The sequence below is a fragment of the Miscanthus floridulus genome, chromosome 1 (assembly GCF_019320115.1).
Source record: "Miscanthus floridulus cultivar M001 chromosome 1, ASM1932011v1, whole genome shotgun sequence".
In the NCBI taxonomy this organism is placed as follows: domain Eukaryota; kingdom Viridiplantae; phylum Streptophyta; class Magnoliopsida; order Poales; family Poaceae; genus Miscanthus; species Miscanthus floridulus.
In genome coordinates, this window is record NC_089580.1 from 143,040,678 (window position 1) to 143,058,284 (window position 17,607).

Genomic DNA, 17,607 nt, shown 5'->3' on the forward strand with positions numbered 1-17,607 from the left:
CCCATGCATATGCATTCGGCAATCGGATCTTTACGTGTGTTCATCTTACGATTAGCTGAATGGTTTATAAACTTGTTGGCAGACAGCTTCCTATAGCTGTATGTCGTTGTAAGTGGCTTCAGGGCCGTATATATGGAACTGTCTGGTCTCACCCGACATGTTCCGGTTTGGCATTTAACTGTTTTATCCCTTGTTAGTTTTTTTCAGGTCAAACTGACTGGCACGTTTCCGGATCACGAAGCACCCGGGGACCCGATTGAAGCCACGCTTTCTGGCTTGCTATGTGTGAGGCACAGTGTGTCACATTTTGTGTCAACACCACAACTTGCCAGAAAAACACTCACAGTCTTCTAGCTCCCAAAAGACTGGATCGGCTCTTGCGATACTCACAGACTTATCAGCATGAACCAGCTCGACATCATCTCCATGCCATTGAATCAAACACTAATGCATGGTTGATGGCACACAACAGTTCACATGAATCCAATCACGACTAAGGAGTAAACTGTATGACCCTTTTCCATTGATGACAAAGAACATGGTGAGCAGAGTCTTACTCTTGATTGTTAGTTCAACGTTCATTGCCCCCAGGTTATAGACGCATTACCCCCAAAGTCCTTAAGCATCATGTCAGTCTCAATCAGGTCTCCTGGTCCCTTGCCAAGTTTACGAAAAGTGGTGTAAGGCATAAGATTGATAGAAGCACCTCCATCCACCAACATCTTGTTCATCGGCTTTCCATCAATAAAACCTTTTACATATAAAGCCTTTAAGTGTCGATGCTTGACTGGTTTATCAAATATATTCTGCTGTATAACTATCAATTTGGCAACTATCTCCTCATACTCCGATTCATCAAAATCTGAGTAAACTTCTTGATCTGCTAGAGCTTTGAACTCTGACGGCAACAGAAAAGCTATTTGAATATTAGCCAATGGTTGCCTCCTATCGCTGTTTGCTTAGCACGCCATACTTGAGGTTTACTGGATGCCTGAGCCTGTTCCAACTATCTATTCCTTAGGCGTTGCACCATTCTCTTCTGGCTTCTTGTTAAACCACCTGGACAGAGTTCAACATGTAACCCGTGGCTTTGTCGCCCCATCTTTTGATGTTTCTCTCTGCTCATATTGGCTTTTTTACTCGCCGCGACGTCTTTTAATTTCTCTATATTCGTCAGTTGATATTTACATCTTGAGATTGACTGTTCTAGTTTCTCTTGATTTGGTTGATGTTAGGACCTTAGTCTTTTCTTTGAGCAGCCTAGCATCGACCATGTTTTGATCTCCTAGGAAAGGATTATCATCAACTTTCATCTTCCAAGGCGTATCAAATTTGAGCCTCCCTTGCTGAATAGCCCTCTGTATATGCTGTCAAAAAACTCTGCATTCATTAGTAGAATAAGATGTAGCATTGTGAAACTTGCAGAACTTCTTATTTTTCAATTGATCAGGGGGCAATATAACATAATTATCGGGCAACTTGATTTGTCCCTTCTCGAGCAAGAAATTGAAGAGCTTGTCTGATTTTGTGACGTCAAAGTCATAGCTCTCCTTGACTCCTCTTCTCCAAGGATTTGACACAATTACTGTCTTTTTGCCCCAATTCCATTTAGCCGCGGCAACCTCTTCTTCTTCATCATCTTCATAGCTGTCATCGACTGAATATGGATTATAAGCTTCGGCCATTGTGGTACTTTTCTAGAATCGGGTATCTCTGCGCATACTCTGAAATTGGCTATTGAGCGCTACCACTCATTGAGCCAATTGACCCAAGTTATCAAACTCTTATCCTAATAGCTTCTCTTTCCACGTTGGCAATGTTCCTTGAACGGTCAAAGTAGCTAGCTGACCATCAGCCAAGTTTAACAAGAAGCACAAATTTCTAGTCTCTCGAAACCTTTGAAGAAACTCAGTGCCTAATTCATTAGTTCTCTGTCTTATAGTTGTCAAATCAGTAATCTTCTTTTCTTCAGTCCCAGTATAAAAATATGTATGAAATTTCTTCTCTAGGTCAGCCCAATTGGCAATGGAGTTGACTGGCAGTGATGAAAACCAAGTGAAGGCTGGCCCTGACAGTGATAGGGAGAAGAAACAAACTCGATGGGCCTCTTCAATGGATACCTCACCCAATTATGTAAGATACCGACCGACATGTTCTATTGTGCTTGTGCTGTCTTGGCCAGTGAACTTAGCAAACTCTAGGGGCTTATAATTTGTAGAAAGAGCGACCAAATCATACCATTCTGGATATGGGGTTTGTAAGAGAAGGTCAGCCCTTTTGGCTTCAGACTGAACTAATTCTTTATCATCACGGTCACTCTCAACAACAACTCATTAGCATTTGAATTTGGATTTCTCTGCACCTGCTGACCTATTTATGGATTAAAATTTCGGGTACCTTGGTACCCTGGATTCGGAATTATGTGAAGGGTATTGTAATCTGTGCCATAATGATACCCTTATGGAATCTCTATCTGATGGGTCCTCTGCTGGTTTGTTGCTTGAAGTCTCTAGTTATAAACATTAGGATCTATATCTCTATGGATCCTTTGAATTGATGGTGCTATTTTTTGAGCCGACGATGGTATGTAGCCTGATGTGCCAAAATTAATCATCTGGTTTTGACCTTGCCCCACCGGCTATTGCATATGCTGCACTGACGATCCAGGATTATACTGTATCTGATTTATAGTAGCACCTTGAGCTTGCTCAGATGAACTCTGAACTGCCTAGACATCATCATTACCAGCTGGTGCTGCTTCTTGATAGCTGGTACCGGCTTGATTGTTTTCCTGAGTCAACAGATGTGGAATGTTGTAATAAGCTGGCCCAACCTGATTAACTGGAAACCCATGAGACACCTCCTTCATGGTGTTGTGGAATGTGTCCAAGAAAATTTCATTATGATTCGATATGTCATCATGAACAGATTTGTTTATAGCTTTCGTGAAGAAACGCCTATCGTCAGTCTCATCCGTATCTGTCTGCCCATGCAACATAACTCTTAGTAGTGGATATTTCTGAACAATTATATTATCACATGTTTTGGTGTAGGACAACAAACACTTGTTCTGAAATTCTTCTATAGCTTTGCTGATGATATCTTTATCTCCATCAGGTAGGTCTTCATAAGGTACCATAAGGATGTCATTGTTGTTGTGAGTCACCATGACAATTGTGGGGTCCCACTGGGCGTGCCAGAACGTGTGTTGGCATGGAAATTTATCTCGTGCCGAGCACATGAGCAAGCCGGAAGGGTCTGCTCGATGGAGCTGGAGATCCGTCTAGCTTCAACGCAGGGATGATCGATCCTGCGTACTCCTCCCGAGATGTGCCAGTCAATTTGACCCTGTAATTGACAAGGAGAGAAAGTTTATCACTAATTTAAGGTGAAACATGCCGGTCTGTGCCCAGACAGTTCCAAGTGTGCCGCTTCGGGAGCAGCCAGACGAGAAAGGCGACTAAATAGTCGATCCGCATAGAAATTGGCTGTTACGGACTATAAAGCTTATGAGTAACGATTAATTTCATGTTGATAGGTATAGTACACGTATATGTAAATAAGATCATTAGCTAGACATATATTGCTAGTATAAACCATTAAGCCGATGAATCTAATCAGAAAAAGATATAGCACACGAACGAATCTACCATCTGATACGAACGGATCTACAAACGCTCTGAATCTAATCTGTTACCACCAACAGTGAGGCTCGACCGGATCGATGACAACTATGATGATAGCAACAAACTAAAACCAAAGAATCCACAAACACATCCGTACTTCGACAGGCTTTCCAAAAGACATGCTATACGTAAAGGCTCGGATGCCGATTCATGTGAAAAGGACTACAGCATGTGAACAATCGACTATTTCACACGAACAAACCCGTGGACTCCTTAGACTCAACCCACTATCCCTAACAGTGGGGTTCGACCGGATCAATGCAGTTGTAAAAAAGACGACAAATCAAGTATTCAAAGCACACAGATCTATTCACGCTTAACAGAATCATGGACGCACACCGTAGGCGTTAACGCACAGGTGATCGGCTATTTAGCCGATGCAAGCATAGTAAACAGATAAAGTCATGCCTAACCAGGAACAGATCTACTAACTAGTATCCCCTAATCTACAGTGCCATCAGTGGGGATCGACCGGATCATTATAGCCATAATGGTGAACTATAAATCAGATTCAACTAGCCAGCAAGCCTCTTCAAGATTATTCGTGCCTCAACCATGTACTATGCATGATCAAGATCGAAGTAAAAACAGCCGATGAAGCATAACCCGTCGTTCAGAGTAAGAAATATCGTGTTGTAACAAAGCGAACGACGGACTGAAAGGATATAAAGCCGATCTAATTCAATCTCGACCGGGCGGATTGATATTGCTGTAAACTAATAATAATGAAAAGCATCAACAAGATCGATAACTTAATGAATCTACTCGAAGGACGCCACCCTTAGATAGAGCCGATAACTTAACTTTAATCTAGTTCGAGCAGTGGAGGTCGACCAGATCGATGCAGCCGTACTTGAACTAGACAAGAGTCGATAACTAGCTTATACCAGAGTCATAGTGGAGGTCGACCGGATCGATGCAGCCATACGAACAGAAGTATAAGCCATGATGGTACTTACAGGCAAGCCGAAGGTCGGCCGAACCAATGCAGTCCTGCTCGCTGAAGAACTCATCGAGATCTACTCTATTTCTACTCCTAAGGGGTGGGCAGAGCCGAAAAAGTAAGTAACTTGTGTTTGATTGATTGTGTGTCTTTTACAATAGCCAGGGTCCAATATTTATACTCGGAGCCTAAACATGAATCGTACTCGAGTACGACTCATTACAATCTTTGGTATAGAAGAAAATATTTCTATCTTAGGATAACTTGGACCCTAATCTTTCCCTCTTTGTAGAGTCCGATATGTAGTCTTCTGACGTCAACCGTAGCTCATCATCCTTATCTGCCGACGTCATTCAAGAGAGCCGATTCTAGTGTCGCGTCTAAATCAGCTGATATCGATCCTTATGTAATCGATTCCTTGATTGACACAATCTTGGAAGCCTTTGAGTTCATGCGTTCTTTTCCTAAATTTTGGTGTAAACACTAGGGAATGTGAATCCACCGTCTACGTACCATATACTCCTTAGTCCCAAAATAAATACTAGACTTCTAGAGTTTAAAATTTATTATCCCAAATAAGTGCACATTTAAATATGAGACAACCTAACTCTAGTTATCTTTTATACCTTCTCTTTCTCCCAAAGTGCAATAATTACATTTTTATAGAGATATATACGTAGGGCCTGCTTGATTTTCGACCAAAATTTGTCATACCAAAAGTTTGACAATCAAAAGTTGGGCACTTCCGTAGATTTGGCAAGCAAATTGTTTGAGGTCGGTAAGTTTTGGAAACAAACCAAATATTTGTCAAAATCATAGTTTGCTAAATCGGCTTGATAAATTTTGAAATGAACCAAACAGACCATAATTTCTCATTAGCATTGATCTTCTCGTCAAAACCCTAGAGGCGCACTTGTTTTGAAACCGAGGGATACCTATTTGTGTATACCAGATCTATGAAGGTCGATTGTTGCTGGTTGCTGCATCACGCGATTTTTCCCCCGTCCCCCTCCCAGGTTGCCACCGTTCGTTGCCCAGGTGATTAAAAAAGGCGTCCCTCGGCCCTTCCGTCCCTCTACTACCGACGGCTTGGCAAAAAAAGAAGGGAAAATTCCCTGTGTGCCATTAAAAAAAGATCGTAATGCCCTGTGTGTCCCTAGAAAAGTTCAGCGGTCTTCAGCGTCACTGCTCCAACTTTTTTGTGCCCTCCATGCCACTGCCGTCAGTTTGGGCTCTAACGCCGTCAAACTGCAGGTGTGAAAAGTCAAAAATACCCTTAAATCTAAATATGTCATTAATTTTTTTAGCATCTTAACGACTTTAAATGAAAAAAACTCAAAACTAGAAAGTTGTAGATCTCGTCGAGATCTATAATTTTCATATAAAAATTATCTTCATTTAATTCCATAAAAAAGATATGATTTTTCTAAGATATATTAATCATATCAAATCATATTTTTTTGTGAAATTAAATGAAGATAATTTTTATATGAAAATTATAGATCTCGACGAGATCTACAACTTTCTAGTTTTGAAATTTTTTTCATTTGAAGTCGTTAAGATGCTAAAAAAATTAATGGCATATTTAGACTTAAGGGTATTTTCGACTTTTCACACCTGCAGTTTGACGGCGTTAGAGCCCAAACTGACGGTAGTGGCATGGAGGGCACAAAAAAGTTGGAGCAGTGGCGTTGAAGACCGCTGAACTTTTTCAGGGGCACACAGGGCATTGTGATCTTTTTTAATGGCACACAGGGAATTCAAAAAAGAAGAAGGAAAAAACGCTCCCCACCCCCCGCTCCACCGCTCGACCAACTCGGCTCCCGCTCCGCGCACCGCCGCCGCCGCCAGCCCCTCTCCCACCCCGCCGTCCTCCCTGTTCCGCTTCCACTTCCCGCTCCCCGTCAGCTCGTCCAATCAGCTGCGCATCTCGCCGACGACCTCCACCGCTTCCATCTACAACAGGTCGTTCGTTCGTTTGGTAACACGGAACACCACCTAGGGTTTGAGTTTCCGTGAGGAATCTAACTAGGATTTAATTAGGGTTTGCTTGGTAACACACCACCCGGATTAGGTTGTGGTCAGATTTTGGTTTAGGCTGGATTAATGATTTTTTCTACTGTGCGTGTACAGCAGATTTGTTGTATATTCGCGTTGGGGGTCTGTTTGGATAGGTATTAATTGGGATCCTGAAAGTTAAGTTCATGTAATATGCTATGTTGTGTTCGATTTCAGTTTAAACCAGATTAATGAATTTTTCAACTGTGGGTGTAAGATTTGTTGTGTATACGTGTTCTAGCTCTGTTCGGATATGTGACAATAATTGGGATCCTAAAATATTTATGCACTTGGATTTGCATGCAGCTGATTATGTTGTGGTTTATGTTGGTAGGCATATGTGCATTCTAGCTTTGTTTCGATAGGTATTTGGTTGTTTATTATTGTTTGGGTTTAGCTTGTCTTATTTTATATTTGGCAATGATGATGTATCTTTTGCCAGACAATTGTAGTGTTGAGGATGATAATCACCTATGTACTAGCTCTTTCATATGCTGGTGTGGTTTTCTGTACTCACCATCTCCTTCTGCACATGGGATGCAATGACTTGGATTCTTGGTTAGGAACTATTTCCCAGCTGTTTTTAGTTCATTGTTTCCTTTGCTAGTGAGCTATCAAACTAAAACTGCATTCATCCAGGAGATACAATTTTCTTAATTGACACAATAATATGATGAATGATGGGATCTCCATGTATACTTTTGAACCAAATCATATTCTCTTTGTTTGTAAGTTACTTGGGTAGGTGCATGAAAGTTTTGTTCTGGGTGATAGTGTAATAATCTTGTTTAGTTGCCCATCAGAGTATACGTGGTTGAATTGCTCTCAGTTCATAATACTAGCTATTCTGTCATACAATGTAATATGCTGCCCTTCCTACAATGGAACTTTCAGCTTGGATGTTCCCATACACATTGGTGCTGTATGATCTCTTTCTGACATTCAATCCTCTGTTTATGCTGTACCAGGTAGCAGCAACTGTTCTGCTGCAGTCTGACAAAGTGGAGGGCTTAGGAGTTGCTGCTTCTTTTATGTCTGAACAATCTTTGCTCTATTTGGGATTGCTGGGAGAGTACTCTCGCGCCACGAGGAAAAGGCACAAGGTTCCGTTCCACTGCATGCATCAAGAGCCCATCTGGTTTCCTTGTTCTGAGGTGTCGTTTGCTGGTGCTCAGAGTCGGCTTGGTTTTCTCGAAGGATCAGCAGCTACTCTTGATTCTGGACTTTGTCACATCTGATAGCACCGATTTCATAGATCTTTATCCAAGATGGCGCTGCAAAACATTGGTGCTTCAAACAGGGATGATGCCTTCTACAGGTACAAGATGCCCAGAATGATCACCAAGATAGAAGGTCGTGGTAATGGTATCAAGACAAATATTGTGAACATGGTTGACATAGCAAAAGCACTTGCCAGGCCAGCTTCCTACACTACCAAGTACTTTGGCTGTGAGCTTGGTGCACAGTCCAAATTTGATGAGAAGACGGGGATTTCCTTGGTTAATGGGGCTCATGATACTGCAAAGCTGGCTGGTCTCCTTGAGGTATTCATCAAGAAGTATGTCCAGTGTTATGGATGTGGGAATCCTGAGACTAAGATTCTCATCTCAAAGACACAGATGATATCACTGAAATGTGCAGCCTGTGGGTTTGTCTCAGATGTTGACATGAGGGACAAGCTCACAACCTTCATCCTGAAAAACCCACCAGAACAGAAGAAGGGAGGAAAAGACAAGAAGGCCATGAGGAGAGCTGAGAAGGAACGCCTGAAGGAAGGTGAGGCTGCTGATGAGGAGCAGAAGAAACTGAAGAAGGATGCGAAGAAGAAGGATGGTGCATCTTCCAAGGAGTCCACTGCCAAGGGTTCGAAGAAGAAGGCTACTGCAGGTCTGCAGCTGGCTCTGATGAGGACCACTCAACCTCTCCAACTCGCAGCCGTGATGGTGACCATGTAGCTGCAGATGAGGAAGAGGATGATGATGATGTCCAGTGGCAGACTGACACTTCTATCGAGGCTGCGAAGCAGCGCATGCAGGAGCAGCTGAGTGCAGCAACTGCTGAAATGGTGATGCTGTCCACTGAGGAGACTGAGAAGAAGAAGAAACAGGCAACCCACAAAGATGGCACTGCTAAAGGTTCAGCAAAAGAAATACCTGTTGAGAAACCTGCTGTCACTAAGCCTAGTCCCTATGAAAAACTGGTTGGAGACATCAATGCTAGCCTGGGAAGTGGTCCTACCCCTACCCAGCTCAAGGCTGTGCTGGCCTCCTCAACCCTTCCTCCCCAGGATGTGATGAATGCTCTCCTCGAGGCTCTCTTTGATGGTGTGGGCAAGGGATTCGCGAAGGAGGTTGTGAAGAACAAGAAGTACCTTGCAGCTGCTGTGCCAGATGAGGGTGCCCAGACCCTGCTGGTTCAGGCCATTGAGGCTTTTGGTGGCAAGTGCAACCCTGAGGCACTGAAGGAGGTCCCAGTTGTCCTGAAAGCCCTGTACGATGGAGATATCCTGGAGGAAGAAACCATCATGGACTGGTACAATGCTGCTGTTGCAGCTCGAAAGGACTCCCAGGCCGTCAAGAACGCCAAGCCCTTCGTTGAGTGGCTCCAGAGCGCCGAGTCTGAGGAAGAGGACGACGAGTGAAGATACAACGCCGCTTTACTGCTGCTCATGCTGCACTTAATATTATATTTCAATTAAGTTCCTTTTGCAAAGGCGGGCCTGGTGCAAACGGTAGAGTCTTACCGCATGTGATCGGGAGGTCTCGGGATCGAGTCGTGGTCTCCTCGTATTGCACCAGCGAGGGTAAGGCTTGCCGCTGACACCTTTCCTCAGACCCCGCACAAAGCAGGAGCTCTTTGCACTGGATACGTCTTTTTTTCCCTTTCGCTTGTCTGGTGTGATCGTGTGTCAGTGTTCTAGTGACGATGTGTAAAACTGTTAATTGTCGTGTGGTGCAGCATACCCTATGTGGTTGGCTGCGTGTGGTGTCGTCAGTTTGGTGTCTGTTGGATGTCACGGTTTATTATGGTCCTATGGATTGCAATTATATTAGTATTTGCTTGGGTTGTGCTTTTATAACCTTTTGAGATTTTGCATTTTCTTATTGCAATGCATTGTCGTCCCTGAGCATGTAAGGCTACATAGGGTGCCCTTAAACCTGGCTCGATCCACTTATTTTTTTCATCCGGAACAATATTTTTCTCTCACAAATTCCTCCAGCATTCCTCTAAACTATTCAGATTCCTTCAGAATTCAGACAAGCGAACAGATCCATAGTCATCTGCACAACGGAGGATGCTTGTGATGCAGTCGTTGTCATGCTTGTGATTTTTTTTCGTGGCGATATTTTGATTTGATTGAGCCAACTGCCCATAGAAGCCTCAACTAGCCTATTTATCGGGTCATCAGATAGGGACGACCGATTTTAAATCCCCCTCACCTGCCTCCATGCAATGACGGAGCTAGGATTTTTTTTAGCTGGGGCGAACTTTATACACTTACTGCGCGGGGCTGCAGGGGGCGGCGAGCCGGCGACGCCGACGAGCAGGGGCAGCGGGCAAGTGGCGGCTCCGGCCCCAATGACGGGTAGACCCTCACCCTCCTCGTGGACCTCCTCACTCCTCCCTCCATCGCCGGCTCCTGCTCCTCGGCAAGCGCACCTCAGGCGTCTGGGCGGCTGGGTTGGGCTGGGCACCTGGCGGCGGCTGGCGGGCGGATGGGCGTCGCCGCGCGGGGCGGTGGATGGCCGGCGGCCGCTAGCACCTGGCGGCGGCCTGTGGGATAGCGCGGCAGGCGGTGGCTAGCGCAGCCGCCCAGTGGCGACGTGTGGTGGCTGCCGGCAGGCAGGCGAGCGGCGGTGACCTGGAGCGCTCGATGGGGATTGGGGAATTGCAGTGCGGATGCTCGATGCGGACTGTGGACAGGGAGAGGCGTGCGGCCCTCGATTGGGGAATTGGAGAGCCAAATTGGGCCCTTACTGGGCTAATCAAACTGACCAAACAAAGGCCCAGTGTCTTAGCAGCTCAGCAGGAGTCTTCTTCATCCTATCGTTGCCTCGTTCGTTGGCTCGTCGCCATGGCGCAGCGCCGCAGCTTGCTCGGCAGCTCGCGTCCTCGGCAGTCGGCAGCCGAAGATAGGGAAGAAGAGGGGGTCCGGGGGTCTGAAGCTACGCCGCCGGTAGCTGGGGCGGCCGCCCCACCCCGCCGCTAGGGCAGCTCCGCCAGTGCCTCCATGTATTGTTGTTTTACACCCCTCACCTGCCTGCACGTATTGTTGTTTTACACCGTGCTGGATTGGAGAAATTGGGCAGGTTTCTTGAAAAAAAAAAGCTGGGCAGGTCTATTCTTGAAAGAAAAAGGAAAAGGTTGGGCAGCTCTATTCGTTGGTAGGGAAATTTTCTGTCTTTTCTGAGGAGATATTTTGAAGGTTGTAGTTTGGTAACAGAATGGAGAGGAAACGCTTTCTTCTCGGTTTTATTATCTCGACTCCCTTTGCAGCATTTAAGTTCAGCAATTTTGTCCACGTATTACCTAGGGGTAAATAGAACTTGAGAGGAAAAAGAAAAGGTATTTTAGTTTCCTGTACTTTTGCATTGCACTGTGAAAGAGTAGCAATTCAAATTCAGCAATTTTGTCCACGTATAGCATCTGTGCTCATTGGACAACTCATTATTACTCCTATATGATGGCCTCCCTAGATCATTTTGGTCCACTATGGGCTCTACAGGCTGGACCTGTCAACTCTGTTCTTTGTTTTGAAACTTCCTTTACGTATACACATCCAGATTTTGTAATGAAACGTATTTCCTTAGCATGTCGTATATGCCCTTGATGCAAATGCTGCAATATACTCCATCAATTTCAAATTATAAGGCGCTTTGACTTTTCTATATATAATTTTTGCTATGCACTTAGATATACATTATGTCTATATATACACCTATAGTAAAAAGCAATATATTTAGAAAAGCTAAAACATTTTATAATTTAGAACGTATGGAGTATTAATTATTATCATCATCTCTGTGGTCTACAAAATAACATTAGCAACTCTCTTTCTGGAGATGTTCACTCCAGTTTTTGAGCATACAAATTCGGGGTTACAACTGAATTACTCAACTAAATGAAGGAATTGATAATACGTTACAGTTTTGGAACAAACATACAATAGTGCAAACTTAGATGGAGTTATACACAAAGATGTAAGCATGAATTTACTATGTCCTGGTTCGTGACAGGTTTGTTTATTTTCGTTTGAAAAAAAAACTGATTCATGTAGTTATAGTGCATATATACATTGAATCTGTCTAGCAAATTGTTGAGTCGAAACTGTTTTTACTTTGCATTCGTTGCTTTAGTAGTAAAAAAGATGCATGGTCAAGCCATTGGATAATTGAAGCTGTTTATCCAGTATCCTCTTGATCATAATAGCCTAGTGGACTGCTCTATTCCTGTTATCGGAATTGTATGTTCCTTTCCAAATTGCCTTTTCAAAAGAATCTTCCCATTTTCAATGAAATAAAGGGATCGCGAGTACCTTGCAATTGCAAGACTTTTTTTTTCTTTTTCTTTTTAATAACGGAAGACTGGTTATTACTGCATAAGAAGCCACCATGAAAATCACGTGCACTTGACTCTACAACTGCAAGTACCAATTTTGAGCTGAAATTAGCTTTGATTTAAGGGGCTAATTTCATGCGTTGAGTAATTAAAATGGTGCAAAAGAATAGATAGTTGAGTCCTCGTATTTTTTTTATTTGTTTTGACTGTCTGGTTAGTTTTTTGTTTTGTTTTGTTATGCTCTCAGCGGTAAAAGAACTTGTTTATTATAATATAGACACAGGCATTTAAACGTATTATGTATGTTCCTATCCCTATCAGTACCTCGAAAGATTGAGAGCTTAAGATTTACCAAATCAGCATAGGCATCTCACTGTCAATGATAACCGGCCTGTTCGGTTGGCTGGTTCATATCGTTGCTGGTTCATGAAGAAGTACTGCTGGCTAGTTTATGTGAGAGAAAAACACTGTTCTGGCTGAAAATTTACGATCGTTTACGATAAGACACAACCAAATGAACAGGCTGGTTAACATCGCCTATCACTTTATTAAATCGTTAAAAAAATCTAGAAAAACACGTGTCAAGTCATATACTTGAACTAGACGGGCTTGTTTCACCACAAGAAACCCAACCAACTAGGCTCCACATACGAAATGTTTCCCTTCTGCTATAGGTAGAACAATTTTGGTGCTTACACATGTTTAGATGTTGTGGTATTAAGATATTGTAGTATTAAGAAACTATAGTTTTAAAACCCATGTACAAGCAAAACTATAGTCTAAAACTATAGTCTAGAAAAAAAAGAGGTCTACTGACTACTGCAAAGTTTATAAAACTAAAAAAACTATAATTTTAGCAATAGTAGTATTTTTAGAACCATAAATTTGTTGCATCTAGACACTTCATAGCAATATAAAACCATGATATTTTTCTAAAACTCTAAATATACTTTGCATCTAAATAGGGCCAGGCTGGAATGGTACAGTTATGAGAAGAGCATTGTAAGTATAAATTTGATTTGATATGATCTTACCCAAGTGACTTTTATTTGGTTTGAATAACTCTAGGATTTTCAAATAAGCTCTCTACTTTTGTTTGAGGGTCTACTTTGGTCATGTTTAGATTCATAGAACTAACAACTAGTTAACTAATTTTTAGTCCTTAAGTATCCAAATATGCAGACTAATGGTTAGTTCACTAGTTATGGACTAATCGTTAGTTCATTAGTTCATTTATAAGAGCTAATAGGACTAATTGTTAGTCCTAATCCATTCAAACGGACCTTTTGGTGCTCAACTCTAGTTGTACATGAAGATGCACTGTTTACTTGAACCAAATTCTATTTATGTGGGGGCCTAATAGAGATTTTTTTGCCGGTAAATAATATACTATCACAGAATTATATGCTGTTTCAACTATATTAGTTTTTGGTTGCCTTTTTATTACAGAAATCCCACGTGTCGTGATCACACAGATTGCTTCGTACGGTCGCCATTTCCAACCAAGAAATCCAAGCAAAAAAAATAATAATAAAACGTATAAATTCACCAGTACTCATGTTCCAGCTCTTGCCTTCCACGACACCAACTTTTCCACCTTTGGCAAAGGTGGACACCTCCTTTTCGCACAAAAGCCCCCGCATTCCTGTCAAATCCCCCTCCGTTCCCCTACCAAGAAACCCCACCTTTGCATGGGCAAGCGCCTACCTGCCGCCGCCGCCGCCGCGGTTCGCTCGTACGCCCGCAGCCTTCGCGTCCCATCCGATACCGCCGCCGCCGCATCCGCCGGGAGGGCAACCAAGACGCCGGCAGCCCCGCTGGATACGCCCAGGAAGTCCGCTGCTGCTGCCGCCGCCGCCGCCGCCAGCTCCGGCCGGGCCGAGGTGCGGAATTTGGCGGCAGCGTGCGGGCTAGAGGCCGACGAGCGGGTGCCTCTCGCGGAGGTGGTGTCGGACTGCACGAGGCGGTGGTTCCAGGACGCACTCAAGGAGGCGCGCGCCGGCGACATCACCATGCAGGTGCTCGTCGGCCAGATGTACCGCAGCGGATACGGTGTCAACAAGAACGAGCACAAGGTATGCCATTAAGATTCCGAAGTTGAAGCGGCTGTCTTAGTCAATGCTTTGGTTCTGGTTTATTTGGCCTTCGGAGTATGCCAATTCGTGAATATTGAATGGTTTCACTTTGGATCAGTTTTGGTTCGGTTAGTTAGAATTCTTAGTTACTGGCGGCTCCAAAACTTCCTCAGTGACTTGTCACAAACTTAGGTAGGTTGTCAGGCTGTCAGCTACTCAACTTGCTCTGCCTATTGTTGCAGTAGCAACGCTTGCTAGTGGGGAAATGTCATTGTCTGATTGTGTGGTTGTTAAGTGGTGTCCTTAGTCCTTACTGGTAGTTTTGCAAGAAACTATGGCCTTTTATTGCATATAATTGACGTGTGACACTGTCATCAGCCAAAAAGGAACAGAAACGAATATCAGAAACAGTGATCTGTAAGACGATCTTAGCATTTCCTATCTAATTGGGGCATTGGCTGACATGAGGAATAGAAGTGGAAGATTCATACCAACATATTTCGCTACATTTGTTGACAATAAAACTATAGATTGCATTGTTCAGCTGTACTAGTCATGCTGTTAAGATGCTGAAAGCAGCACCTGCTTGTAATTTTTTTTTGAAGGGTACCACTTTCTTGTTATCACATATTCGGTGCTTGACATCTACATTCTAGAGCTAAAAATTGCGACTGCAACATCTTTGGTTGCCAGGAGCCCAGGACCTTGTGACAAAAATTGAATAATAGGCTGCAAATAGGTGCACATGTAAAGAAATCTTATAAGACTGGATATGAATGCACCAAATCTCTATTGTGCTCTGAAGCTGGGAATAGATTTTGCAACAGCACGGAATAGGTTTGGAATCCAATGGGTGGAAGTATGGGGTGTTAAAAAAATGAAAAAGCATGAGAGCTCACCTATCTTTGGTTGGCAGGAGAGCTGCAAAAGCAGGCCCAGAGGGGCACTGAGCTCACCTATGTTGGATCCTGTGATCATTCCTGTTGTATTGCAACAAAAGTCTGACTGACCAACAACTTCATTATATAGGCAAGAGTTTGGATGGAGAAAGCATCAAGATATCGGTCTACAGTCTGGAAAGTTAGCAATAAACGTCCAGGTCATATCCCACCTTCATTTCAATGTTTACAGGGTTCCTTGGTGTCTTCGTCATGCCAACAACTGTATAGATGCATGTGGTCTTCTACTATTTGCTAGACCTGACAGGTTCTTGTTTTGCAGGGTACAATGCTAGTGACTCAGACTCAGGCTCAGATGATGCTAAGGAAACATGCAAATAAGAAAATTTGAGATTTTGACATTAATGGGCGGGTAAATTTCATTTACCTCCATGTGCCATTTTCCTGGTAGCTAAGCATCATGAGTTAATTAATTGAAGCATATTTGTTAGTTCATTTTTATGCTATACATTTAGCTGAAAAACATTTTCATTAGACAGTATCATCAAGAAGATATGGTAGCTTGTTAGACCTTTTCCATGCCCCATGCATACTTGTTAGTCATATTTGTGCTGACATTTAATTTTCCTTGTCACAATGATCAAGGTTAAGAGGTTCTACAAAAAAATCCATAGTTATGATCGGAGTAATCCTATGTAAGCAGAAGTAACAACATTAGAAAGACCAGAACTCTACTGTTCTGTTTAACTTCTCTTCTAGCACAGAAAGGCAAAGGTCATATATCGAATTTGTTCTTTGTCAAAAGGCCTATGCTTTATCACGCTGTGTAAATTCGCACTTTCTGTTGGTCGTTTCTTTGGACCATTTGATATCTGGTTGAGAAGATCCTTTTACTTTGCAGGAGCTGCGCACCTGCACTGCTGCCGTGACTACAAACTGGCGAAACAACACAATCTACCACTTGAAGATTCAGATGCAGTTCTGTCAACGAATCCATCTGTGTCCCCGTTTATTTAGCAGTATCGCTAGCTATTGTTGTATTTTCAGTTTCATCTTTCACTATGTGAGTTACACTTACACATGCTGTATTATTGTTACCTCTATGTCTCAGAGGTTTCCTCGTTTTTCTGGCCTTTTTTTGTGTGTGTTGATTTTGCTTGTCGTCAGGGAAGTGGTTATCAGAACGGGTTTTCACTGAAGATACAAAGAATAGCAGGATATTCTATGGCATAGCTAGCCACTGTTACATCTGCATTTCGTCATTGGTCTTTGCCCCAATCGTTTAGTGGCTGAGGCCTGGTTTGGCAGAGCTTTCGAAGCTGATTATATGTAGGAGCTTTGCCAAACAGTTTTTCAGAGAAAAGTGATTCTCTACTGATTCTGTAATGTGATTCTCTGAAATGAAGTAAGAGGTTGGGAGCTAAAAAAAAATAGCTTCTCCTGCTTCTGTGAAGTGATTCTTCATCATAATTTTAAGAGTTTATGCTAAACAATCAAAGAGAATCACTTTTAGTTTTGAGAGTTTATGCTAAACAATCAAAGAAAATCACTTTCAGCCACATTCAGCCATAGAATCACTTTTATCAGAGAATCAGATTCCATAGAGAATCAGAATCAAATGGAGCTCTCTCAAGAGCTCTCTCAAATAGGCCCTGAGAATATCGCTCTTTCAAGGAGGCAGGGAGAATGAGGATTCGACTTTCCTGGGGCAGGGAGTATTATAAAAAGATGTTAATCATAGATTATATAAAAAAAGCATAGAATAAGTTCTTCTTGGCTCGATGCCCAAGCGGTTAAATCCAGCTGGGCCTAAAAATGTAGGGTTTCGTGAATAAGAACCAAATGTTAAAAAATGTAGGGTTTCATGAATACGAACCCAAAACCATTATTTTTTATGGAATAAAAAAATGCCCTCTGAATTTGCATTGGAGCATATGGGAATTTTGAATTGAGGCATACTATTTTTTTAAGTCAAACTTCACTTATTTTGACCACGTTTATAAAAACACAGACAAATATCTACAGCATCAAATAAGATTCAATATATACGTATATTTTGAATTTGCATTTATTTTGTATTATAGATGTTAATACATTTTTTTTATAAACTTGGTCAAATTAGATAAATTGATTTAGAATAAAACTAAAAACAACTTGCAATTTAAAGTATGGATATTTTTTTTATAAACTTAGGTCCCCAAAGTGCTCACGAAATAATTGATAGCACTCAAAAACTCCACAAGTGACATGATTTGACTGGTTAAGGTTCTTATAAATAAAATAAAATAGTGTCCTAGATCAAATCAGTTGAGATGGCCGAGTTGGTCTAAGGCGCCAGATTAAGGTTCTGGTCCGAAAGGGCGTGGGTTCAAATCCCACTCTCAACA

The 17,607-nt window shown here is 42.5% G+C and overlaps 1 protein-coding gene, 1 non-coding gene and 1 pseudogene across 2 annotated transcripts; all 3 read left to right on the forward strand.

The window, feature by feature from the left end:
* The first annotated feature begins 6,478 nt into the window (after positions 1-6,478).
* Positions 6,479-9,406, forward strand: LOC136496329 (eukaryotic translation initiation factor 5-like; annotated as a pseudogene).
* A 4,434-nt stretch (positions 9,407-13,840) lies between these two features.
* LOC136496338 (uncharacterized) lies at positions 13,841-16,585 on the forward strand. The gene is made up of 4 exons (XM_066491994.1): positions 13,841-14,321; positions 15,351-15,420; positions 15,543-15,632; positions 16,122-16,585. The coding sequence occupies exons 1-3, from the start codon at positions 13,938-13,940 to the stop codon at positions 15,599-15,601; spliced, it is 513 nt and encodes a 170-aa protein (XP_066348091.1). The 5' UTR covers positions 13,841-13,937; the 3' UTR covers positions 15,602-15,632; positions 16,122-16,585.
* A 941-nt stretch (positions 16,586-17,526) lies between these two features.
* Positions 17,527-17,607, forward strand: TRNAL-AAG (transfer RNA leucine (anticodon AAG)). Its single transcript has one exon. It is a non-coding gene; the product is annotated as a tRNA-Leu (tRNA).